This window comes from Conger conger, chromosome 12, assembly GCF_963514075.1.
Source record: "Conger conger chromosome 12, fConCon1.1, whole genome shotgun sequence".
Taxonomy (NCBI): domain Eukaryota; kingdom Metazoa; phylum Chordata; class Actinopteri; order Anguilliformes; family Congridae; genus Conger; species Conger conger.
The window spans coordinates 37,889,538-37,916,527 of record NC_083771.1 but is presented as its reverse complement, the minus strand read 5'-3'; the positions used below and the strand labels follow the sequence as shown (position 1 = coordinate 37,916,527).

The 26,990-nt window shown below is 39.8% G+C and overlaps 1 protein-coding gene across 1 annotated transcript in view; it reads right to left on the bottom strand.

Annotated features, from left to right (window-relative positions):
- LOC133142150 (SET-binding protein-like) overlaps window positions 1-24,424 on the bottom strand; it is a 40,812-nt gene extending 16,388 nt beyond the window's left edge. The window contains exon 1 of the mRNA XM_061263178.1: window positions 23,867-24,424. Within this exon, the coding sequence (XP_061119162.1) occupies window positions 23,867-24,349 (483 nt within the window). The 5' untranslated portion in view covers window positions 24,350-24,424. The remainder of the gene's footprint in view (window positions 1-23,866) is intronic.
- Window positions 24,425-26,990: the final 2,566 nt, after the last annotated feature.

The following is a 26,990-nucleotide window of genomic DNA, read 5'->3' as shown; positions in this document are numbered from 1 at the left end:
CGGCTCATTCCGGATACAATAAGTGACAGCTTGTGTCATGCTGCTCTGCCGTGTGTGTGTTCTGTAACCAAGGGTTACCATGGGTTACAGCTGCCACAAACAGCCAATAGTACATTCCGGCAAGCTTCTCTCTGCCTGCCTGCCTGTGTGCCTGCCTGTCTGTCCGCCCCTGAACAATGTGTCCTATAAAACTCTGTGCATAGCACACTCCCTTTCCTGGATCCCCTTGACCAAGAGTAAGACGACTGCACTGTGCTCCTTCTCTAATTAACTGGCACACCAGTTACGTTCCAGCCCCGATGCAGCTTAAGGTCAAACATTGCTCAAAGTCGCCCCTATGAGTCAGATCATACACAGGCATTAGCCAGCAGCACAACCACAGATGACATCATGCTGAGCAAATCACGACACACACGCACACAGAACCTCCGCTCTCTCAGAGCGTTCTGAGAATACAAAGGACAAAATAGAGGGTGATGACAGACTGGGAACGAGGCAAGCTGGGGAAGGTCATACAAACCCACCCGTGCCATTTTCTAACCCTTTCCTGATTTGGCAGTTTTTATGATGATGAACTGTCAAGAGGGTTTGTTTGCAGAAGTCTCAGCCAGTTATTTATGACCCTGCTGCAGATGGCTCTGTGATTAAGAGAAAGGGGCAGCGAAGAGATTCCAAATCACTAGCATAATTATTTCCAAGAAAATGAAATGTAGCTGAATAGAAAAGGCTATAATCAACCTCACACAGCTTTGTTTGTATTAAGAGGAATGTACTTTAATAAAACAAACCAATTGACCTCACACAAAATCGGCTCTCTAGACAAAGTTTATTCAGTTCAGAAACATAAAACAGAATTATGCTCTGCAACAGGATTAAGGGGTTTGCTTCTACACAAGCAACCATAGCACCTTGTGACCTTCTAGTGTAAACTGAAATGGCTAAGCTTTATCAGTATTTGGATACGTTTCCTGAGACATTCATCTCTCTTGACACAGTTAAAAAAGTCCCAAAGCAGTGATGGGGACACTGTGCTGTACAAGGGGATGTCACTGATAGAAGTTCCATTGAGAAAGTTCAGTCTGCACACCATCATTCTCCACATTAACTGGGCAAATAATCAGCCAAAATGGCTGCAGTGAATCACCACAGTGGAGGCAATAGGCTACATGCTGGATCATTTCAACCTCCCTGTTAAACTACTTTGAGATTTTTTCATGAAAAGCACAAATAATACAAAATAATATTACTTTAACACATGCGAAAGGGAACAATCTCAGATCAAAGTGAAGCCATCCAAGTCCTAAGAGAACAAAAATAAGGCATAACATATAAAAGGTCCAAAACATCAATGAGAGTAAAATATAACTGCTCTGACCTGTTGTAGCTTTTGGCACAACAATACTAATAGCCAAACAAATTACAGCATTTGTATAATGAGGCCCCCAGTGGCACTTTAATGCACTGCAAGTGACTATGACATATCGAAATGGGGCCGTCTGGACTCATGAGACACATGTAGACCCATAGATGGATTGCGTGTCATTCATCCGATATATAGGTAAATCTCTCTTCACCTGTGGCTCAGTCTTATATCTGTGTCAGACATACAAAATAAGAAAATAGCACCCAGGTTATGGTGACCTACAGGCAAGCAAAAAGGGTACTTACTATTATACAATTATAAAACAAGCTTGAACTGATTAAAAAAAAGAAGGCTAAAAAAATCGTACTAATAACCAGTTATGAATTAATTGGAAGGATCACACATAATGGTTGGTGGTGGTCACCAGGGCTACAAAAGCCCAGAGAGGTCAGGGGACTTCAGACTACTTGAGAATAGAATCCAGATAACTCAGCCTGCAAGGGTAAGTTTGATATACTAAGGTGAAGTCACATGAAAAGAGAAGCTGTAGTACCTTCAACATGGCAGAGCATGTGTGAACCCGTGCCACAAAAGCATTCTCCTGGGGTAACGTCAAGCTCCGTCCTTCCACTTAGCAGAAACCAGCATTTTTCTTTATCTGATAATCTATAAGCATGACCACAGCTTTACTGCTTCCATCTGTGTGAAGAACTGCAATCGATTAGCCAGAAACGCTTGACTGAGTTCTGCTTTCTCAGGCGGCCTAGCCACACCGCTTCCAGCCTTGACATGTGTAAGCAGTTAAAACATCCTTAAGTGACTCTCAAAAGTGAAATTACTGTGAGGGGATTGTTCAGCCCTCCATCATTCTGCTTCGGGGTCACCTCACAGATCAGTCCTCCATGTGAGATGATTGGGCACACTGAAGTCGTTAAGGATGAGGTAATCGCATAATCATGTAATAAAGTCAAGGATTAGAACAAGCGGGCACTGTCCTCCTTGCAGTATACAATTCACAGATGTGGAGAGGTACAGCTACCAGAGCTAAAACACCACCCTTATTAACATAAAGGAAATGCAGTAGAGACCTTCTTTCTCTCTGTGTCAGTTATGAGTGCAAAAGTTTAGTGCAGGATTCCTTTTACAAGAATAAAAAATAAAAGGGCCAATTCAAATACTGACAATTAGATGCACATAATTAATTCTGTACCATTAACAACAATACACAACAATACAAATTGGTACATGTCATACACTATATGACTTGGCCATGGGAATTGTGCAAAACCATGTTTTTCTTACCCGTTCAAGGTTATGTGAATATATAAGACTACTGCTTCCTCTTTCTGTAAACATTAACATGCCGATTTCAGAACTGCCCTCTGAAACAGCAGAGAGCAATTCAGAACAAAAAGGCCTACCACTTACTGGGCTGTTGGCCTGGCAACTGATGACACTGTTGAAAATGACGTCTCTACTCTGGAGAGCTTGCTACAGAGTAGGCAATGATACCGATAGCAATATTCTGAGGTAAAGCCACAGGCAATAGAAAAAGGATATGGTTGGTGAGCTAACTTGTCTGATAAGTTGATTATCACTCAATGTTGAAGGTCAACCTTATTCTACAAAAATACTATATAATAGTATATATATGATAGCAGGAATTAATTATTTTTAAGCATGAACTAAAAATATTATGAAAAATATTTAGAAGACGGAGATGAATAGCTATTGACATCACCCACTGTTCCACAATTGCAAGCCAAATACATTTCCACTATTTTTAGTTAAAATGGCAAACTACAAATCATCTGAATAAGCAATTATATTGCATGCCCTAATGTCCTGTTCATAAAATATATGCGTAAAATGTAGCCAGGTAAAGGGAATAAATACTGCAATAGGTGCATCCATTTATTCTTTAGGAAGGATGAGAAAGGTATAGTTGATAGTGGGTTTCAATTGAAACTATAATGTTAGCTTAAAGGGCAAAGGGGCATGAATTTAAGAGACTTCCAGCATCAGATAATGGGATATCAGGGTACAATATATCTTAAGGCTTTGTTGGGCATTTTTCTTTTGTATTCTGATTGCAGGGGAATATCCTGGCGATCCGCCAAGTTTGCAGGTGCCCTAGCAGTGAGGCTAAAGACAATAAAACAGCCATCTCTCCCAGCACATCTGCCTGCTTTAAATCAGCCCACGCCTCAGCTCACAGCACTTCCACTGTCTTGCCTCATTGTGTGCACTTCTGCAGTAAAAGTTGTGCACTTGGGTTTTGGCAGGATTCAATACAGAATTCAACCACCTCGACTCTTGAACCACACTGAAAATGTTTATACCCTACAGCAGACTAAATATTCAGCACCCACCCCCCCCTAGATTTATATGTTCCGTGCAGAGAGCACAGGAATGTGTGCACTGATAATAGCAACATCTGTCTCAGCTAACCTCTAAAAATAAGCGTAAAGGAAAATGAAGCACCCTGAAGAGGAGAAGTATGACAGAACAACAGGAGACAGGGATAGTACAGTGAAAGACTGACAGCAGAGTTTTTTATTTGGGTAGAGATAATGAGGACGTGTTTCAGGCGGGTGCTGGGGAGATGGGGAGGGCTTTTCATTCCCATCACGTCCTCCCTGCACACAGCAGCCCAGCCTCACGCCACACGCGTCCATGCCACTGCAGTCTCACCTGTCTTTCTCTCCGCAGCGCTTCATTTCTGGCACAGGTTCAGCTTTTTCCTGGCCTGCTCCTCCGCCATAATCCTTTTCTCTTGCACGGATTACAATCAAACGTCAGAAAAAGAGAACAAAAGCCCAAGAAGGGGAAGGAAAACACACCGCTTCACAATAGCACCGGATAGATAAAGTGCTACTGGAGTACCGCTATTCCTGTTATTGATGCTTGCTGTCCATAATAAAAGCGAAATTCGTGCTTATGCAGTATTATTTTCCAATGACCCTTGTTATTAAAAACATAGTCATTTTGCAATTTGAAAATAGTGCCTGTTGTTTTAAATCTACCTTCCTGATCTGAGAGAGAAAAAACAAGATGGCACAGGAGAGACTCAGCAGAGACAGGCGTGGAAATTAGGAAAACCCATGGCAAGAGGCCACGGCTAAAAGACTGAATCAAGAGTCAATTTGCTGCCTATGAATCACAGCAGTGTTTCCTGATGTACTGAACCACACGTTCAATACAAAACAAACAAGTAATTAAAAACCCATCCTTCCTGAATAGGTACAGAAGCTTCTAGAATCCCTGGAAAATAAAAAGCAACGCACCATAGTACACGATTTGACTAAACTCAATGACTGAAAAATAATTTCATGCCTTACATTCTGACTTTCAGAATCCATGTTTCAGTCAAAATAAGATTATTGTAGACAATGCTCATATTGTATGTTTTGTTCTGGAAATCTGGTGATTATTTGTGCCTATCCAGGCAAAATTATAATTTGTTCACCCTTGCTTTGTCATATAACACTGGGAACATAACAGAGTTGAATTTTCGGTCACGTGCGTCTTTTAATATACAAGATAAAGTATATTACTATTATGAAAGCATCCAAGCAATGAACTGATCAAGATACAAATAGAACTGTGTGATCCACTGTGAAACAAACAATGTTCACTGTGAATTCAGTAGGCTATATAAAAGCAGCACAACATGAAAAGCATTAATTAGCATTCATATACTATACAGGCTTATCTACAAGTGGAAAGATCAGGGACCAGTGCAGTGAATCTCCAGAGGAGGAAACTACAGTCCGCAGAGACACAGCAAGTGCAGAAGTCCAACCAGGCAGTGTCCCTGCCAGCCACCGATCATCAGGCAGACAGTTATCCAACCATATTTCTGCAAATGATGAATGCTGTGTGATGGAGATGACTGGCTGCAAGCCTGCTAGAAAGGGCACACAGAACTAAGAAGACACCAGTAAAGAGAGCCCATATTTCACTTCTGTGTTTGTTCATTCAGTCATACACTCTATTAATTTAACAAGGAAATCTCATTGAGACATACTGTAGCATCTCTTTCGAGAGGGCCGGTCAAGATTGCAATAGTATGTGCTTAAAAGTTAAAAACACATAAGCAACATGATAAAACCAAAAAAGAGAGGACAATTTAGAGGACTCATTACTCAAACTCCACATTGCTTGCAACAAACACAGCATTACCAGGCTAATCCACAAATGCAATATACCCTCCACAAATACACTTTCAATCTGTTGTTATGGACTATGAACACATAAATAGATTCTGGCCTGCTTGGGATTTGATGTCATATGCTCTTGAATAGCCCATCCTAATCAGCACAGGCACGAGGTGTCAATAGTTAAAATGATACAGAGGAGAGGGGAAATGCCTCCCAACTGCTTGTTGAATTATCAATTACTCATCATTGTCAGCATTTGATTAGCTTCTTATCAAAGGCTCGCAATTTTCAATGACACGCAATTAAGTATAATGAAGCACACGCATTTGTCATTTTGCATGTCAGGCGGTATGGCCCAGTGTGAGCAGAGGACATGAGAGCAGTCATTTCCTCTATTTTAAGCGCTTGATGCAGCTGTAAATGCTTTTCCGCCACATCAAATTCAGAGTCTGGATTCAAAACATTCAAAAAATGATTGACTGTCAAAATTATTATACCACACTTGGAAATGAAGTAAACTGATTTCTGCAACATTGCCCTGGTCCTTAAAATCCAACAATGTGCTTGTGAAATAATCTTCACCTTTTAACCATCGCCACCCCCCAAATTAAATATGAGTAAAAAGGGCTATAATGCATACACAATATGGATGTAAATAGCCTAAAATTAAAACTGAGTACTGTTTTCTGTTACTCAATTCTAACTATCCAACTAAATGGATAAAAGCATGCAGACATGGTGAAGAGGTTCAGCTGTTTTTCAGACCAAATGTCAGAATGGGGAAAAAATATGATCTAAGTGACCATGGAATGATTATTGGTGCCAGACAGGGTGGTTTGAGTATCTCACACACTGCGGATCTCCTGGGACTTTAACGCACAGCAGTCTCTAGAGTTTGCAGACATCCAGTGATCAGCAGCAAAAATGGCTTGTTAATGAGAGAGAAATCTAGGTCAAATCTGACAGGAAGTTTACAGTAACGCAAATAACCACACGTTACAACAGTGGTACGCAGAAGAGAATCTCTGTAGTTAAAGAATGATGTAATCCTTCATTTTCTTATATGACGTTGTAGCTGTTGCCATCTATGATGGAATGTGCTAGCATAGCATTATCAATATACCGGAAATGCCATACAGCGAACATCCGGTTTACCTCCCCCTTTAAGCTTTAACCTAGTACAGGAAAGTATTCATAAGGAAACTATCCTGGAATGATGCTGTTGTGCATGAAATGTAATATTTTATAATCGCTCACTCCTTTGCTGCTAAGGTAAGCAGGGGGGAAAGAATTACCGCAATGTCCCAAGACCTGTCAGTCAGCCAACTGTCAGGACTGACCTTTAGCTTTGTGCAATTTGCATCCATGTTGTTTGTGTGCCTCTCTGCATGATGCAACAGCTGACTGAAGAACTGGCTCAACTGCTTTAAAAGCAAGCAAAATAGGCATTACCTTATTCTTTTAGCTATCTTTCAATGATTAAGCTCACCTAACTGTACACATCATTGATGGTAAACGACAGATCATTCTTAACAAACAAAGACCAGAACATCTCTTCTAGGCTACATTCACCATATTTTTTTGGGAGGACCTTTCCAGTAATGCATCATCCTCTGGCATTAGATGGCTTCTCTATGCATATGAGAGTAGCTGATAATGAGACACTGTACAGTTGGCAAATCAGCACAGTTGTTTCTCCACTAACAGCCCGAGCAGCATACATTTTGCCAGCCTCACTTTCACCGGCTTGCGCAGACAGGCTAGGATATCTCTCCTCAGACAGGGAGGATGAGCCACCTGCCCACAGACAACACAGCGTCAACGAGCAGGGAGATCATATTCAACAAACTACCTGTGGAAACCGATATCCCAGAATACAATGCAGCCCTGCAGTCATACAGGGCAGTTCAGTATGTGGGGCAGTGTAAAGCACCTCCACTCAATTCAGCAAGACAACCAGAATATTCACTATTTATCTGCTGATATTACAGATAAACAGTGTGGCTATGCAAGTCCTATGCACACTTACCTACAGTATGTAAGCCAAGCATAGAAAATAAAGATTAGATGATCTTTGTGTGCAAGAATAGAAACACTAAATGAAATGGTAAAACAAATGTATTAGTGCCTTTAATAAAACATGCTAACAAACCAGAGTGAGGTGAAATGTTCATATTTTTACTAAAATTCTCTGCTGTAAATGTGACTCCACATTAATGAATGGCAGTGGTTCTCCCACTGAACCAGAATTGATGGACAACATGGTATAGGAGGTCATTTTATCAGGAGATATTGTACCATATTCTCTGAATGTCTGTCTCATCTCAAAATCCTTCCCATACTCATTTATGACATACTGTAACATGTGCCCAGCTTTTTCTGAAGTTACATGAAGATACAACTGCAGACATTCAAGGAGAAACACTGCTTGATACACATTCTTATTAAAAACGTTTTTGGGATCTTTTTTTCACAAACCTGGCCCATGAGTGAAATGATCAACAGGACTAAAAGCCCTACTTTTAAAAGAGTGCCCTATTCTCCCACACAGACAGACAAAGTCCTTTTTTCTAATCCCCTTTGGCAGCATTTCCAGTGGCTGGGGTGTTTTTTTCCCCCCAGTGTCTGGGACCGGGCAGATGTCCAGAGGAGCCTCTACACAAAGGAGAGAGGGAGGGGACTCCAATCCCCCTTTCCTTAACTACATTTCCCTCCAAAAAACAAGTGATTGATATGATCCTCACACAGTTTCCTTGGCTTTGGAACAACACTGCCCCCCTCTCCTCTTTCTTTCCACAAACCCCTCCCTCCTCCTCTCTCCTTTTCTTTCTTCCCTTCCCTTTCTGCTGAGGACCACCCCACCCTGTGGGAACCAGCAGGCCAGGGCGCTCTTGAGTTCCACAGCGTCAGGCTCTTCTCTGATCTCTTGCAGCTTTGTGTGAATGACTGACAGGCCCAGAGCAAACAAACAAAATGAATACTAACACGTCTCTGTGTCCACTCCCTGACAAGGAGCACTTAAGAGGGGCTGAGGGTCGGGGGCTAAAGAAATACAAAATGAGGGGGGAGGGGTAAAAGAAAATGGTAGTTTGTGCCTGATCTTCACACTACTCCCACTTGCCTATGCGTGTACACGCATGCACACGCATGCACACGCACGCACACACACACACACACACACACACACTCTTCGCACCAGTTTTGGGAATAAAGACAACCATTCATTGCAATTTGGACACCAGGGGGTGTGGGCGACGGGGGTGTACCCTCACAAGGTGTGGCTGGACTGATGTTGCGCTTTATTCGGAAGCCAATGCAAAAGCCCTCCGTTTGTCTAGGATGAATGCATTTACGCACTACTGAGACAGGAGAGGCCAGTTTAACAAGGGTCAGAAACCATACTACTGCAGACATCTTCAAATTACATTAATGGCGTTCAAACTAGAGCTTAAGAGCTGGACATTTACATTATGTCAAAATAAGGTCTGTTATGCATATTGTGTGGTCTGGCATTCTTACAATGGTATGGGTATGGTCTCTGCAAGTTCCCATAACCTGTCACAGACGCCCTTCTACTTACAGTAAGAGTGGAAAATGGTGGAGCATGCAGTCACTCAGGGAAATGACTGCAGCGAGGCTTATGCCATGAATGGAAAAACAAACATTACACATAGCAAAAGCATTAAATGTGACATTTTGGCAGTTAAAACAATGTACAGGCAGAAAAGTTTTAAGAGTTTAAGAGACTGGTTAAAAAGTGTACTTTTGAAAGGCATAATTATTTCAGTCTGGTTGGTCTTTACACTGCCATTTAAACACTATTTATATTATCAAAAGAAAGAAAAAAATACAATTTCAGCAGACATTAACATTTTATTCATATGGTTGTACAAATCACTGTCAGCCTCAAATCTCTTGTAGTATACATTTTAATTCTAACCTTCTAATAGCTGGATGAGTACTAGAGAGAAATGTATGGACAACATAAAGAACCATTTAGCACCGGGTGTTAAAGTGTATTTCAAAAGGAACAATCACAAACCTTTCGGACATAATGACAGCATTAGCATTACAGGAGTCATCATTTTCGATCACTTCATGCAAATTCAGTCTATACGTTTTCTCCACAAATGGCCATTCAGCCATTCTTTAATTATACCCTTGATTGTACCTTTTTGTTCACCCTATTCAGTGGTCTGACAGGTGCTAGGAAGGAGACCTTGGCATCACCTGTCAATAGTCAGCATCCCTCATGTTGGGAACACAACAGAATATGTGCTTTGAGAGCATAAACTTTCATCCTGCACTAGCCACTGAGGTTAAGCTATAGCCTAGTACCCAACAAAAAACACAACAGCTAGTTACGGCAATAGCTTGGTAATAGCCAAAATCACATTTTCACATTATTTTGTATTTTTCTCGGCACTCAATATTGAAAACCAACATCCAAATATTTACCTTGGTGGTAGTCTTCACTAGGTTTCTGACATTTAAAAACTATGCATTGTTATCTGCTGGCATAACACTGGCATAAGGCCTGGCGAATATCAATGGATGGATGGTACTGGATGGCACCGGAGACGTTTGGGAAAAGGAAAGGATTCCAGGTTTCAGAGGTTCAGGGCAATTTTGGGCTGTGGAAATGCCTCAGGCCCTGCGATTTTGGGCGAAGAAAAAAAACACCAAAGTATAAAAAATGCACCCGTCCCCACAAGCCATCGTTTCTGAGCAATTAACGGTCTGACTACAGCAGTACTGCAGGAAGCCACTCATGGCCAATGTATTTTTATATGCGTGAGAAATTATTAGAGACAGAGGAAACACTGAAAACAAGCGCATGGTTTATAATATGAAGCCAAAACCTCCACCCTGACAAAGATTTTATTGTCAATTAAAAACATGTAGTCCATTTCCAGAAACCTGTATCGTGAATGTGCAGTGGTTCAGGAGAATATCTGTACTCTATTTGTATACACTCTGTCTGGCATTTAAGGTTCAACCACTGTATTTGCTCTATTCCACTGTTCTTCAGGCAAGCCATTATAAAGATGGCCAATTGCCATACCACTGTGTTAAGTCAGCAACAGCTCCAATTTCCCACAAGCTGCTAGAGCTAAATGATCTACCCGCGTGATGCAAGCCATCGCTGCAGCTGAATGAGCACACAGCACAATATGTTGCCCATGGTCAGGAGATGACTTTTTGCCTATGTGTGAAAAAATGCATGAAACCTCTTAGACATTCAGCTAGCTAACCTGGGAGAAATACTTCAAGTGACATCAGTAGACCTGACATATGTCTAGATATATTTAATGAGCTCGTAAAATGCTATAGGAAAGCAAGAATTCATTCCATTAAAGGCTTTTTAAGAATATGAATAATGACATTTGCCCACTTGCCAAGTCTTTCCAGGTTGAACATATTTGACATTTTCTATGATTTTCAAGGGCAAAAGAGTCCCTAATATAACATTCTGCCAGAAGCAGCTGATTTTCACAGGCAATCCACAGCTTAAAAGCACGACTTCATTTCCTTAGCGTCTTCAGAGAGCGTATGGCTACAGGGTCAAATCTGTGGAGGTTTGCTAATCTTGAAATTATTTTGGTGACTCACAGCATGACGTGTTATTGATTTCACTCCATTCAAATGACACACAGATCAGTATATGTGCAGGTCCTGCACAGGCTTTGTGTCCAGGGCAGCATCTGCTCATTCAGAGGAATTAAAAGCCCTAACTGCATCTGTAACAAGGGAAAATGTTACACCCGTACACACATACACGCTCAGTGGACCGCATAAAACCATGGGCCTTTTAGACCAGACATCTTTTCGCAAAAATAAACCACGCACTTAGCATGTTTTCTCACTAGTTATAATTTGCTCACCACAGTCAATATTACATATTAAGTGAATATGTTGTGTTTTACAAGGAACGAATTGAAGTAGGAACAAGGAGAAAAAAGCAGGACTCAATTTCAATCCTAAAAACCAAATGTCTCTAAACGTATCTCAGTCATTTCTTATTCTAGACGTGTGGGATGGAAAACAGTAATGTGAATCTAGCTCATGGGTTCTGCTCATAGGTGCCTAACCGTGAAATTGAACCGGCTCAACTGCATTTTCTCAATTACTATGTAACACATTATACTGTAGGTCTTCCTGCGATTGTACCAGTAAATGCCTTAGTAGACAATACCCTGAATAGACAGAACCCCCACTCATCTATGACAGGCTGTGTTTTTTAGAGCAATGGAACCATTCTCATCAAAAACAATATTTGTAATCTGAACTCCGCGTGAAGAAATCAGAAAGATGGACGTCTTGTAAGCACCCACATACTGGATCTGATGACTACTTACAACTTATTACCGATATTTCCGACCTGCATAGCTTCTGGCTTCAGTCTTCAGGCTTAACTCAAAACCACTGTATAGTGATGTGCCCTATAGTTTGGTGTTGAATTCAAACCACGCTAGTGCTGCATTCCTGGATTACTGCGCCCTGATCCCCCTGCTGTGTAACAGAGTGAAGCAGCATTAAGTTAATCTTGGTTTGTTGTAATCTCCAGATCATATCAACTGTGACTCTGAGAACGTAGCCCCACGTTGCCCCTAACATGGGTCAGCCTGTCAACAGACTACAGCTGCTGTGGAGGGTATAGCAGCAGGGGGATCATCCATCCATACCTCATACTGCTAACCCCCCCACTCTACCTTACTTTCACTACTTGCCCCTAAGTGTCTAATATTTTAATTGGCTGGATCATATTTATGAAACACAAATTTTGGCTCTGGTTATTGGCCTGTACAAGTCATTCATCGATCACGGTAAATGCGTGCAACATCTAAGTGGACAGGCTACAGCAGCGGAAGACTTAATAAGTCTTATAAAATTAAGTCTCATAAATACCTAATAAAGTGCTCATTCAGTGTAAATTGATGAGTAGGCTAGAAAAACAGATGTTTTAAGGAATATAATCTGATTTTTTAAAGCCCAGGTACAAACTGGAAACCACTTACAGGTTTTTTCCTCTTTGCTAAAGACCCTTAGACTCTGTCTCTCTCAGGAGACGTGATTGCTTAGCTCTGGGGGTCTTACACTTGGGTTCCACTTCCGACTTTAATTGGCAGCTTATTTGCACCTGGGAGCATGACTCTACCCCCTCCTAGATAAGGCTTTCCACATTCACCAGCAAGACGGTGAAAGGTCACAGTAATGCAACACTATAAACTGGATCATTAAGCCAGTCCTTTTATCGTCTTGTACCTTCAGTTCAGCAGGTTTTTCAGGTGTTTAGAAAGCACACAATTACAAGTAATTCATACAGAGTAATTTATTCATAATCTAAATAAATAAAGATGGATTGCATCCATTATTCAGTATAATAATAATAATAATAATAATAATAATAATAATAATAATAATAATAAACAAAATATTTATGGAACACTATTCATGCAAGGAAACAATCAGCTCAAGTTATTCATATAATTTTGATAATCAAAATGAAATTATACTACATGTAACATGTTTACAAATAATGGGCTACATGTGATGAATTTACAATAAAACAGTGAATGCACATACATACAGTATTGCCTCAGTAAATAACATTTCCAAACTGAAGCCTCACAATCCTTCATCAACATCCAAGCATGAGTCCATACAACTAGCTTGGCAAGAGCAACAAGCCGTCTCTTTCCTTATCTCATGATGCTCAAACTCCTGCAGTGGCAGATGGGTGTGTTCATTTATTCATTTTACATAGCATGTTCTCCAGATAATGCAAGAGACTTGAATAAAGTAGGTGAGACCACGTTCCACTGCTCCCTTTTCAAGGTTTAGTAAGGGAGTAAATAGACTGCAACCACTTGGTTCATGTTATGCGAGTATTCTGGTGCAAGATGGTGTACAGGTCTCCCTAATAAAGTGTATGTTCACATTGCATTACAATTTCAAACAATTTCATCAGCAATAATCATTTGAACATGGTCATTTTGTCATGAACTGTTGCAAAAACACAGGCATAGACTAGAAATTAAGCCACTCGATACGCAAGACAATTTCTCCAATTCCTCACATCCCTACAGTATGTTGGCCTGCAAAGAACCCATTACATGCAAGTACATGGTTTTAAAAATGCTGGTCCTTCAGGCAGACACCACAGTGTGGGAAAACAGTTGCACAACCTGCAGCGCTTAGTAACCATGGAGGAACTCACTGAAACAATCAAAGGAACTACTGGCAGGCCAGGAGGATATCCATTACAGTGCTGCATGTAACTGATTTAAATGATCTTGTTTTGAATGATTCATGCCTAATGTTCCCATAGAAATGTCAGCTTCAAACATTCAGATTTAATTTGTTTAACTGCAGCTTTGGCTAACATTTTTGCTTACCATATGGTTCACTCTCAGTTCTTTATGAAACCCTCCATCAAAAGTGCAAAGTGTGAAAGCACCCAGACAAGCACACAAACCATTTTGCCTGACAAGGAACCCTTGAACTAGAGAGGGTTCCTCTATAGAACCATGTGTTCCCTTTGGATCAATTTTTTATACTAAACAGACCATTCACAGGACTATATAGAGACTATAGATTTTTCATAGGTGTTAAGGAAAACACTACACTGTGAAAAATTTAAGTGGACCCACAGTTTCTGAATGCTAAGCTGCAAGCTGGGAAAAATGCCTTAAGTTAAATAGTAGCACAAGCTTGTAAGTACTTGTGATCATTAGCTGTTATCACAATATCAGTAGAGTAAGCCAAGAGCCAGAGAAGGTCAAATCTCACCAAAGAACTCAGGAAGCCCTTTAGGTTTCATTTTTCACTTTCTATCATAACAGCCTATTTGCTGATGTGTCTTTGCAGGCAGAAAGGCCACTGATCAAATTACACGCTGGTGACTTTCCAAATGCCCAGAAAGACGTCCTGGTCCAGAACTTTGGAAGACCAGCTCATGATTCCTTTGCCTGAGGGGGAGGTTATGTAACTCATTATCCTAATCATGATTATGACTTTCACACTTAGGTTAGCTGCCAGGTTTACAATTGATATGGAGTAGTGATGTCCTAATGCTTAATATGTCTTAATCAAATAACATGACTGTCAAACTCTGACTACCACATACACTACCGTTCAAAAGTTTGGGGTCACCTTGTCTTTTTCTGCTTTAATATTTTTTCTGTGTTCATAATGGGGGACTACATATAAAAAGTGCTGTATTACTTCGTGTTGAAACAAATGTGTATAAAAAAGCCTTTAATAAAAGCTTTGAGTCTGCACTTTGACCAATATGAATTGTTTGATTACAAACAGAGAAAATAAAATATTAAATCAGAAAAAGCAGAAAGGCGACCCCAAACTTTTGAACAGTAGTGTACATCCAGTATTATCCACAGTATTGTCTTCATATGCACCGTTCAAATGCAAGCTATTGTAGGTGCTTTTTACTGTATGGAATTATTTTCATCTATAATGTGTAATGTGTTGGGTTTTACCTCGTAATTCTATGTCACAATTACACAATTGCTGAATGCTTTAACCCCTTAAATCTAACCAGCCCAGGGTATTCATTGATTCAGTGCAATTTTCAACCGTTTGAAAGCATTAAAACTCACGGTTCTTTATATCCCATTCCAAGATACCATTGCTTTAGCTACAACAGTTCCCAGGATCATGCCTGTCATCAAAAGGGTATTTTGGGTATGTCATTTTCAAGCTTATTTCAAGGGGCCGATACTTAAGGGGTTAAAATAGGAGAAAAATGGTATTGTGCATGCTTTTCAATAACAACTTTTGAATTATACTTTATTATACTTTTGAAAACTGCTGGAAAATGAAGCTAAAGTGGGTTGAAATAATTTGCTTATTTCAGAGACAGTGTTTTCTCATAAATAACTGGCAGTATATAATTTTCTGAAAGAAAAGAAGTCCTCTGGCATACAGAAATGCACATCTTGGTGGAACTCCCATTCTTCAGCCCATTTATCTTGACAAAACCCACAGAGAGAAAGTCTGGATGATGAACCCAACCACATGCATTTACCTGCCATTGAAACTGTAGCCAGACGTCTTGGCAGTGTTGACTGAGAACCTAAGCAAAGAGTACTGAATCGTTTGGTGCCATAGGTGAAAAACACTGACATGTATTTTGCTAAGCATCCTATGATGTCCAAATGCAGGATTTTCCAGACTTTCCTTCAAGTGAATTCCCACAACTCCAAAATGTGAAGAATGTTTTAACAACATGACTCCGACACACAGGACACTATTTAGAGAGCACATTCAGCAAAAATATAATGTAAGAAATTAATCGTTCACTAAACTGTAGCTGCATTTCAGATGGAGCGTAGTGGTTAAGGTACGTGACTGGGACCAGCAAGGTCGGTGGTTCGATCCCCGGTGTAGCCACAATAAGATCCGCACAGCCATTGGGCCCTCGAGCAAAGCCCTTAACCCTGCATTGCTCCAGGGGAGGATTGTCTCCTGCTTAGTCTAATCAACTCTATGGCTATTGACAGAAATGATGACATGATTTATGCACTTCAAAGGTAATAAAAGAGCACATAATGGAGGGAATAAGACAGAAAGAACTATGAGACATATGAGGAATAGTTTATTATTTGTAAAGCTTTGCTTGAAATGGTTTCCTGAGTGGCTTTCCAATAAATAAAAAATTTGCTGAAGATCAGAAACCCACGTTTGCAACCCAAAGCTACACTAATTGTCCATCTTATGCATCATTTGTTCTTATAGGTAGCATAAAAGCTAAACAGCATCCATTAAATACGGACTGAATCATGCAGGACGTGATGCTGAAAATGATGAATCCTCCTACTCACTAAAATGCTAGGTGTCTAGCTTCTTGAGGAGGGTTTTAAAAATGCATCCATCTCAGAAACACGATAAAAGAAACATACCCCTTTACAAAACACTATTCTGCATTCAGTTTGTGGCCAATGTACAACACTACAAATTACAAGCAAACCCTGCTTTTCTGAACTGGAAAGAAAAGTGAAGTGATATAAGCAATGACTAATGGTGAAGGTGCTGTAATGTTACAATACTAACACGGTATGAACACAAGCTTGATAATCACAGGACATATCAGAATACAGCTCAGCAAAGAGCAGACAATTCTCCAAGCAAATCTAAGTTGTTTTCTTCTTTCTGAACCAGAAATGGAAAGAGTCCACAATCTTAATCAAGAAAATCTGATGTCTATCAATCTCTGGTGATTGGCCAGCCCCAATTGTGGATGGCAGCTGGGAATAAAAGCATTGGTTAAAAGGAAAAACACCAGCCAGTTGCTTGGGTCGCACCTTGTGACTAGAGCAGTGAACACACAACAGTTTCCTTTCTGGCACACAAAGGCAGCCCAGTGTTTCTATAAAGGAGAGACTTAATAACAATGACAAACCTCAGTCATTACATAACTCCATTCTCAAAGTATATATCTATAGTTTCTAGCATTTTCTTCAATTAAATTTAATTACATATGTTGTACATGATATTTCTTGCCATTACAGTGCATTTTCTATAGAGAAGAATGTTCATTAATTTACCCCCCAGACAGCAGTAATGGCTTAGCTTAGCTACAGGGAAGAAGAATGGTTTCGTCTATGTGTTGGCAGTACTCTAGTGAAGGGAGCCTGATCAAGATAAAAATGTTTTATTTTAATGAGCTAAAAGCAATGCACAATCATGATCATCCTATTTTTTCAGTATCTTTCGCCGTATAATTTAATGATGCAGCTCTGGAACATTCAAGTGACATAACCCTGGAACACTCTGAATAATTTATTTTTAGTAATTTGACATTTGCATTCTCTCCAGTTAGCCTGTTACAGCTCAAAGTGTAGGTTATAGAAATCCTTAATTATGTTCAACTGCTCTTAAACTGTAAAATTGTATCCTCTTTTAATCTTTGTTCCACCTTGGAATACTTAAATGTTGGATATACAGACACTGCTGCTGTGTCAAAGTGTCAATCTGTATTTTATTTTCATACTTTAAAATAAAATACACGATACCTTCTGATGATGGCATTTTAGTGGCAATATCGTAATGAAACTGGTCAAAGTGAAAATAATTTTCAAATGTACAAACAAAGTCCCCCAGGGCTCAAGACTTGGTTGCTGTATTTTCTTCCAATAGATTCTGATCATATCCAACAATATCTCTTGCGGTCCTCTGTACACATACATATGCACAGAAACACACATGCACACACACACTCTCTGCTTCCCACCTGTCTGAATAAAGCAAACAATATATGCTAAAGGGGTGGAATGGCTGCTCCTTTAAAAAAATAAAACAAAGACAACATTCTCAAAAGAAAAAGCTTTTGCCCTCTGTAACAAGGTAATGCAATATAAACTCAATTTATTAAACGCAAAATAATACACCTACAAATCTGATCCTAGAGGGTATTTCCCTACTGCATGATTATTTTTAAGGAACCACACCACTTCAGCTGTCTGTCAGACAGCACATATTATAGAGAGGAGCTGTGAAGAGCATGGGTTAGATAAAGTACACAAAGCCTTTGTCTTGCGATGTGCGCTGCTTCCTGTTCGATAGTAATACCTTCAGCTGCCTGAGCCAGGCCAGTCGTAGGAGGGGGTGACGTGAGTGACACAGACACTGGGGGACAGCTGTTGTTTCAATGGCGGTAAATCACACTGAACAAGCTCGGCACATCCCCCAGCAAACCCGTCCCCAAACACCCTCCTACCCCTTCTCCCCCAATAATTCCCTCAAAAAAAGCGCTTCCGGCACCACAGAGGCAAGACTGGACCCAATGAATGCACAATAGCATAATACAAAAAAAAACTACTAACCAGCAATTACATACTAAAACACATGTCATTTCTTGTTGGTTATAAATTACAGCCATGATGCCTTTTATATGCATATATGGGGGTATAAACCCTTTCTAAAGGAAGAGACAGCTTTTTGAAAGCTGGTTCAAATCCATTCCCAAAAGCTACGAAAATATGTGGTTCTATATTTTTAAATACTCAGTAGACTATTTACTCTATAGATTATCTACAGGAACAACATATGTTCTATTCCTACTGATGCTGCGGTACAATATTAGTCTATGGCCACTGCAACATAAAAACAGCCATTTAGCATGCGTATGTACTCTATCTCTATTCACTACAATTAAAATGACTACAGATTATAATAACATCAGGGGATTGGAATTCATAGAACACAATTTTACTACATTCCAAACGAAGACCAGACGTTTAGGTAAGGAAGTATGAATGACATCAGACTGAGATAAGAAGCCAGCATTTCAATAGAACTGAAATAAAATCAACAAACATAGAATCCCATGTCAGAGTGCTTTTGTGGCATTGACACCATTATAGAATCAAGACAGTATCTCCCATAGGAGTCCAATTTACAGAAAAATCTGACATCAAAATGAAAATGTCCTTCTAATCCCAATCACAAAATCATCATGATGACTTCAGACTATGAATTTTAACTCCGACCAAACATCGCAACATTCTCCTATAATATTAATGTATTAGATTTGGGATTTAATATATTTTTGGCTCATGGTTCAAATCACTCTCCCCTAAGCTACAGAGATGCAGCACTACAAAGCCAGCCTGCCAACCGCCACCACCAAGAGACCTTTATTAAATCGGGGCATTTCTTGTTTTGTCAATGATGTTACAATGAGATCAACTGCAAAGGGTTGCTTCATGCAGGCAATGATGTCACACTGTTCAAAATAATTGGATACCGCAAGAATTTATAAAATAGGTTTTGCCTTTTTGTTAATAATAAATAAAAAAATTAGTAATAATAATAATAATAATAATAATAATAATAATTATAATAATAATGTCCATGATTTCTTTTTGTAACTCAGAAAAAAACAGAAGTGCAAGCTAAAAGTTGTTACTGATGCAGCAGTGGCAATAGTACAGAAGAGATCCAGTAGGTGTGTGGGAAGGAAACGTGAGTTGGACACACCCATCCCTACTTAGCATTTCCTCCAATTCAAAACAGCACAGTATTCGGCAAATGTGCCATGCCATTTTCATACCCCTAGTCGAGCATTTGTTTTCATTTTCCAGAAAACACTCAGCATTTTCCCCATCACGACAGAAATCAGTTTGCACCTTCTGTGTTAAAGTCAAGTCCTTTTCCTAATTTCCTCCCATTGTGTCACGCAGAAACCCCAACCCCCCGCCTCAGCAGGGTCCCATTTTAAACAGGCTCCCCATATGCCCAGCCTCACTTGTTGGCCTTGCCTCTTCACCACCATCTGGCCTATTAGTTCAGCCAAAAGGAAAAAAGAGAGAGACCCAGACACAATGAGACATAGAGGGAGTCCATCTGCTGTGTGCCAGACACTCCAACCATTACAGCAGGCAGCTTCTCCCCACCCGCACAAATCACAAACCACATCTGGTTATGGCACAAAAATGAAAACATATTGCGATCTGCATCGCATGGTATTCCCTGGCCCAGTAAAAGTGACAGAAAAGAAAAATAAACATTCTTTGGACGGTCATCAAAGCTTTGGAGCGGCCCCTCATGCAATTGGAGAAGCACACTATTTCACCCCCTGGTAATGTTTTACGTTTCAATGCCAAAGAAAACAAGACTCAATATTTCCATTTTCATCCAAAGTATGCCTACAAGTTGCTAATGATACATCATCATTAACTCTTCCATTACAGTACATAACTTTCAGTGCTGTTAAGACACAATGACCCACTGGCCAAAACTCGTTAAGAGGTTTGGGGAAGACAATGCTGAATATTTTTGCAACAGGGAGCTTGATGAGAAGCAGGTACTGGCATCTTTCTGCTGATGGACTGGACTATAGCCTACACTCAGAACAGGAGAGACTTGTCTTACAGCCTACATCACCATGGAAATGTATCCACTAACAAGCTGCATAGCCTGTTTGTTTCCCATACTGTGCCCTCCAAAAGTACAATAAACTGTGAAATTTAGTTATTTTTGCTATATACTTGGAGGGCACTGTATCTCAAAAATCAGTCAAATAAATGATTTATGTGTGAGTGTGTCTTTATTGCTTATCAAGTGTGACAGGAATAGCAGCATGGATCATAAGACATACAAGAAGCAGAAGAAATGCAAAAAGTGATTTTGGCTTGGATCTTACTGAAAATGTCCACCTCTGCTAACAGGATGAACAATGCAACACACATGGTGTTAATGTCGTAGGTGGTGTTCGGGAGATGCGGGAATAATTAATTTACATAATGTAAAGCTGCAGAAAATACTAGTCGAGATAAGATAAGTGTGTATTGTAAAGTGCTTCCTTTCTTCACGATCAATGGGGCAGTGTTTTGCTTTTAGAAAGCTATGCTTTGATTTAATGATTTCCTTAATAACAGTTATCCATACACATGTCTGCTTATAACATTTTAGTAGGCTTTATTAGGCAATTTATGTTTATTATTTTCGCAAGCATTTATACACATGTATACATATTCTACACGGTGAGCATTAATACATATTTGCACCGAGTGATTATGTATTCTCGACAGGCAATACATTTAAAATTCAAGAGTTGCTGTGACCTACTTTTCTGATTGTATGCAGGGAAAAAACTAGCACATTATGACTGGTAAAACTGTCTCAGTTCCACATTATGACTGGTCAAACTGTCTCAGGTCCACATTATGACTGGTAAAACTGTCTCAGGTCCACATTATGACTGGTCAAACTGTCTCAGGTCCACATTATGACTGGTCAAACTGTTTCATGCTTGCCGAGACAATAATGAGGAGGAAAATTGCAGGACAGTGGGGGAAACTCCTTTGTCATTGTAACTAGATACCATCTAGCTTTTAGGTTAGCATTTGTACCGTTTTAGGCACTTTTGGTACCTTTATTTCTAGAGTGTGTACACCATCCACAGCAAGGTCCGATGTGTTCAGAGATGCCTGAGCTTGAGTCCCCTTCCTGTTAGCTTGAACCAGTCCAGGCTTCTCCTCTGACCTCACTCATTAACAAGGCCTTTTTGCCCACAAAAATGCCGCTCACCGGATGTTTTTGTTTTCACGCAATTTGGTCTGCTGGAACCTCTTGACCATGTCTGTGTGCTTTTATGAGTGGAGTTGCAGCCACATAATTGGCTGATTATACATTTGCATTAACAAGCTGGTGCACAGGTCTACCTAATATCTAAGTGGTAAAGTGTATATGAGGCAAAATTAAGTCCAATTGAACAGGTTGCATTACTCTAAGCATGTGTGAAGGAACAGTTATTTGATAACTGAAGGAATTGCATAGAATAACTACTTACCACAAATACTGTAGCACCAGGCCTGATATAAAGTGAACATTTCAATTGTGCATCGTGTGACACAAACTTTTGAGACTTTTATATCGAAGAACTTGTTAACATCGAGGTCAAACGAATGAATTTGAGCCCTTCTGTTTTTCCTGAAACTTGCTGATGCTGGCACTTGAATGTTTCTGCAAGCCAGCACTTTCTCCCCAATTATATTAAATTACAGGGTCAGGCTGTGGTATCATGATCTTGTTCCTTCAATTTCTCACAGAATCCTGTATTACCTCTCCCTGCACTGTCACAAGGAGAAAGACACAACAAAAGAGCAACGGTGTGTCTGTTAGGGCACGATGTGGGCGCTTATTGCTGTTCTCTATAGGGGTATCACAGTGGCACTGACGTTACTTCACTGAATAACAATTGCTGTTATGAAAGGTACTTTCTTTGCATACCTTCAAAACCTCCAGGAAATGTAGAGACGGGGATGGATTCCTTTGTAATAGTTAAACACAATGCAACGGTGACTGCCATACTTCCATTCATACTGTATCCACCTACTGATGAAGGCCAAAGGACTTTCAAATCTCAAAATGTAAGCACATAAGAGCTTAAGGGCACATGACTCCATCGGAGTGAAAAGAGACTGCTTGTGGCTGGCACAGGACAAAATATTTTTTATCAGCTGAAATATAATATAGAAAGTATAGAAAATGGGCATGTGATATTTTACAAGCTACTCCTAAGTAGGTAATGAATGGGTAAGAGATTTGTTCCACCTCTGTAACACAATGTCAGGTAAGCTCTCATAGAATTCTCAGTTGGCTTTCCTGAATCAATTGTAAAATGTTGTGTTCAACAGTAACTGAATAAAGACTTCTACATCAAACATTCTGTTCCCCGATTCCACTCTGCCTAGAACTACAAGATTAGAAAACTGCTAAAAAGGATATGAACTCAAATTCCACACAACTAAAAGGCATGATTTTAAAATACTGAAACATATATACATTTTAGCTAAAATTGCATTCACAGTACATGTTTAAATAATGAATACCATTTTTGTTGTTAATAGTTGATAGGCCAAGGAAGGCAAGATAAATCAATGCATAATTTGATTCTGTGATATTTTCAATGGACCACATTATTAGGAAAATTCCAGTGGAGAGTGGACATGACCTGAAAATGTAATCTTCATAGCAAGAGAAAATAAATATTCGACATGTGTGGAATATGAGTTCTAGTTAAGTTGAAATTGGTCCAATATTTTTCTATAAACTTTTCAATATACATGGTGCCATAAAGTGAGTGGGGAAAATTTAATATTTGAAATAACATGATACTGCAATCCCGCTTACATGAAAATGTAGTACAAGTTACTGTAACATGAGTTACCAACACTTGTGCTCGCTTTAGTGATTGATAACAATGTAAATATTTGAATGTGATCTTGCTACTTACTTGCTAATACCATAAAAACACAGGAGAATTTGTACCAGAGTTGTTGAGTATGAGGAGAATTTCACATAAACTGTATTTAGCATTATAGCCATGACCTGATTTTGTTATGTGAGTTACTGATATGAAATGTCTTTGGTTATTTTGCTTTCTTAGTTGCGGTCATTTTAACACACCACTAAAGTGAAAATATGCCTTCAGGGCCACTAGGAGACAAAACACCAGCATCAAAATGAAGTCAACGTCCCATTAAATATAACGCAAGATACCATGGAATTGCCCATCACCATCAATCCAGCCGACTTCATGGTCGTTGTAATTGATTATTATAGTGGATATTAAACTGTATTAATAACCTTTGCATAATAACACAAATAAAGCATAATAGTGTAGCATGGAAAATTAAACCTTAAACATTAAACCCATTTCAAAATTTCATGCAGATTTTCTAAACCCATGCAAGTTTAAGATTATCCAAGCTAATCAAGCCAATACCCATTCATCTTTAATAGAATTCATATTGAATTGTAGGAACTGTACATACTGTACATACGATGCAGATGGACTGGGTTATTGCGTTACCTTCTTTTTAGGAGTCGTATCTTCCTCCTCCTCCTCGCCTCCCAGGCTGGTCTTGCTTAGCCTCGCTGCTTTCTGCTCCCCAGGCTGCTTGGCGGTGATGCGGATCTCTGGGGAGCAGATGTAGTTCTCCAGGCTCTTGGGAAGCTTCTTGGCCCTCTTGGTGGTCTGGATCTTCAGCTTGAGGCTGCCCTGTGAGAAGCTAGCCTCCTTAATGGAGAACTCTTGCTCCTCAATGCCATCGACATGCACCCACTTCTCACTGTCCTGGTTCGAGAGGGCGTACTCGTCCCCACCCAAACTAAGCGCATCCTCCCCTTCGGGTTCCACTTGTTCTCCTGACATGGGAAAAGCCTCTGCCAGGACAGTCTGCGAGCCCAACAATCCCTCCGGGAGAGAAGCAGCATTGTGCATACCCGCATTGCCACAAAGGTCAACCTTGTCCCCATTCGGTCGCGCAAAGCCAGTGAGTTCCCCTGGCTCCATTGATGCCTCCAATGCTCTGTTCCACGAGCAGGTACACAAGCGCAAGAACAGCAATCCCAGTGAGTGAAACTTTGTTTTCCCTCCCTACAACTGGTCCAGGAATTGTATTAATCCCATTGGAATATGCATCTCCTAAGGTGCAACTGGAGAGAAAAGAGAGTGACATAGATTAGGATGAGAAGATACACTGAAATCAATTGCTTTTCTCTTCCTAGGAGCCAAAAAAGACAGTGAACATTCAAAGCTGTATTCATGAATAATGGCACAGTGATTTCATTTCCAATACACCTCACAATATTGGACTACCTCTGTGATATAGACTATTATCTCAATATGTGCTATTACACAATAGTTTCAGAATGAGGCTAATAAAAAGGTCTGAAGCAAAAAGATTTAAACTAATCTGCTCTCACCAAAACCACAGGATTACAAAGTGTCCAGGTTTCAGCATGAAATCCATTACTTGTACGACCTGAGCCATTTGGCCGGGATTTACAGCACATAGGCATTCACTAGGCCGACCATAATTACATGATCAGGCACCTCATTTGCCCTGTGTTCTGAAGACTGATCCCAGGCCTACTGTGAAAGCGAACAAACGAGTAGCTGTGTGTGCCAACCTCTGACATGGTTTGAACATCTTCCAAGTCACAGGTTAAATCTGTTGACTTTTGCAGTTACAGATTCAGAGAGGCCAATTAGGCCACAACATATCACTTCTACTGCAGAGTATTCAACACAGAACAGTTGGCATTGGAATTAAAAGCAATGTGTTACCAGCTGCCAACTTGGAAAATAGAAATACTTATTCACTAGAATAATTCTGAAACTTGGCAGCCACCACCAAGGCTTCTAGAAGTTCTTTTTTCCATTAACCTTTAGAGACAGGTTTAAAATAAAACCTGAAAATACAGCAAATCAAGCCGTATACGCTAGGGAATACATCAAACATAAAACCAAATTATTAGGCTGTCTCCTGCATAATCTTTCCTGAGTTTGGCAAAACAACATAGGAGGTGGAAGGCATGTTCAAGTTCTTTCATAGAATGAGAGCTCAGGAGAGTACTTGCTCAAAATGGCTTCTAAAAGGTCTCCAAATTATATATTATGCATGTGTGTGCATACAAGCACACACACCCTACAGTACGTATCTTGTAAAGATAAACAATACAAGGCTTAATAGAAGTATACATTTTTAGAAGTCATTTACAGTGTTCAGAGGCAAGGAGGTGTGATTATTGTACCAGTGTAACTGCATATTCTGAGACACCTGAGATGCCCCATTTCTGGTTCCGGAGTCATCGTGATGCCTTGACACAACGCCATCATGTGATTGTACACTTTGAAACTTAGTTCTGCTCCTGTGTAGGCCTACATAGTTAACATAAAAGCATTCGCCTCGCTAGCACCGTAAACAACTACTAGCAGAGAACTACTACATAACTAGTTATCTAGCAGTAAATTAAAGTTGGTAGCTACAGTTAGCTGTAGACGTGCTTTTAATAGCTAACTTTAACCAGCTACATACTCAAACATTTAACATCTTGTGAGATGAAAAAGCCATGTTGAATTCCATCCAATTCATAATGCGTAAATGTTGGATTTATCTAATGTGGAGGCTAACAGATTGCGGGGAATGCACCGTGATTTACATAGCTAGCAAGCTAAGCACACTTACACAGCAGGCTAGCAAGATGGTAAAGACACATTTCACTTGAATCAACATCAGATTTCACTTGAAATCAATCAGAACATCAATTTTGGTCCTTTTCTGCCCTAGCAAACCTTGTATTAAAAATCTATTAATTTAGTGAACCTGGTGAGCATAGGAGGCATTGCACTGAAATACTTTTATGTTTGACTTTCTTCAGCTGGTTGATATATTGTAATCAATACTGAAAGCAATACAACTATTATTTTTAAGTATTCAAGAAATTATTTTACCGTCAAACACAACAAATTACTTCTCTCTATAAATACAGGGACATTGCAATATCAGAAAAGGAACTTTTCTAAAATTATGGAGAAAAATGTATACCGATTGGAGAATTCACCAACACAATGAATGTATAGGAAACAGTATCTAAATAAATAAAATTAGTAGCTTAAATTAACTATAAATCCATACCTGTAGGTTTTGTTACTGTAACAATTTCTTACATTCTCTATGCAGACTGAATTCAGACCACTGTGTCAAATAAACAAATCTCCCGTTTAAAAAAGATTCTGGTCGGACTGACTCACATCTACTGGTGTGAATGTGATAACAGACCACATGTTGCTGAGCAGCAAGCTGTTCTAGCCCTACAGTGTGTCATGAGCTGAAGATTTAACCAGCTGATAAAATATACCTACCTAGTCAATGTGTTGCATAGGCTGCTGACATTCTCAAGAACTAATGCAGCCCACACAGCCAGAGCAAGGACACTTAAGGAGATATGGATGAATTTGTACTGTATGCCATATTTTTATTTCTCATTTGAAATAAATTATGCATTAATTTCAGACCCAATGTATTTATGCCTGCTCAGTACACGCCACGGCGTTGTGAAACCAAATGGTGATAAAAAAATAAATAAAATAAGCTAAATGTTTTTTAGCTGCATCAGTCCTAAAGTTCCTTATCATTGGTGATTCAGAA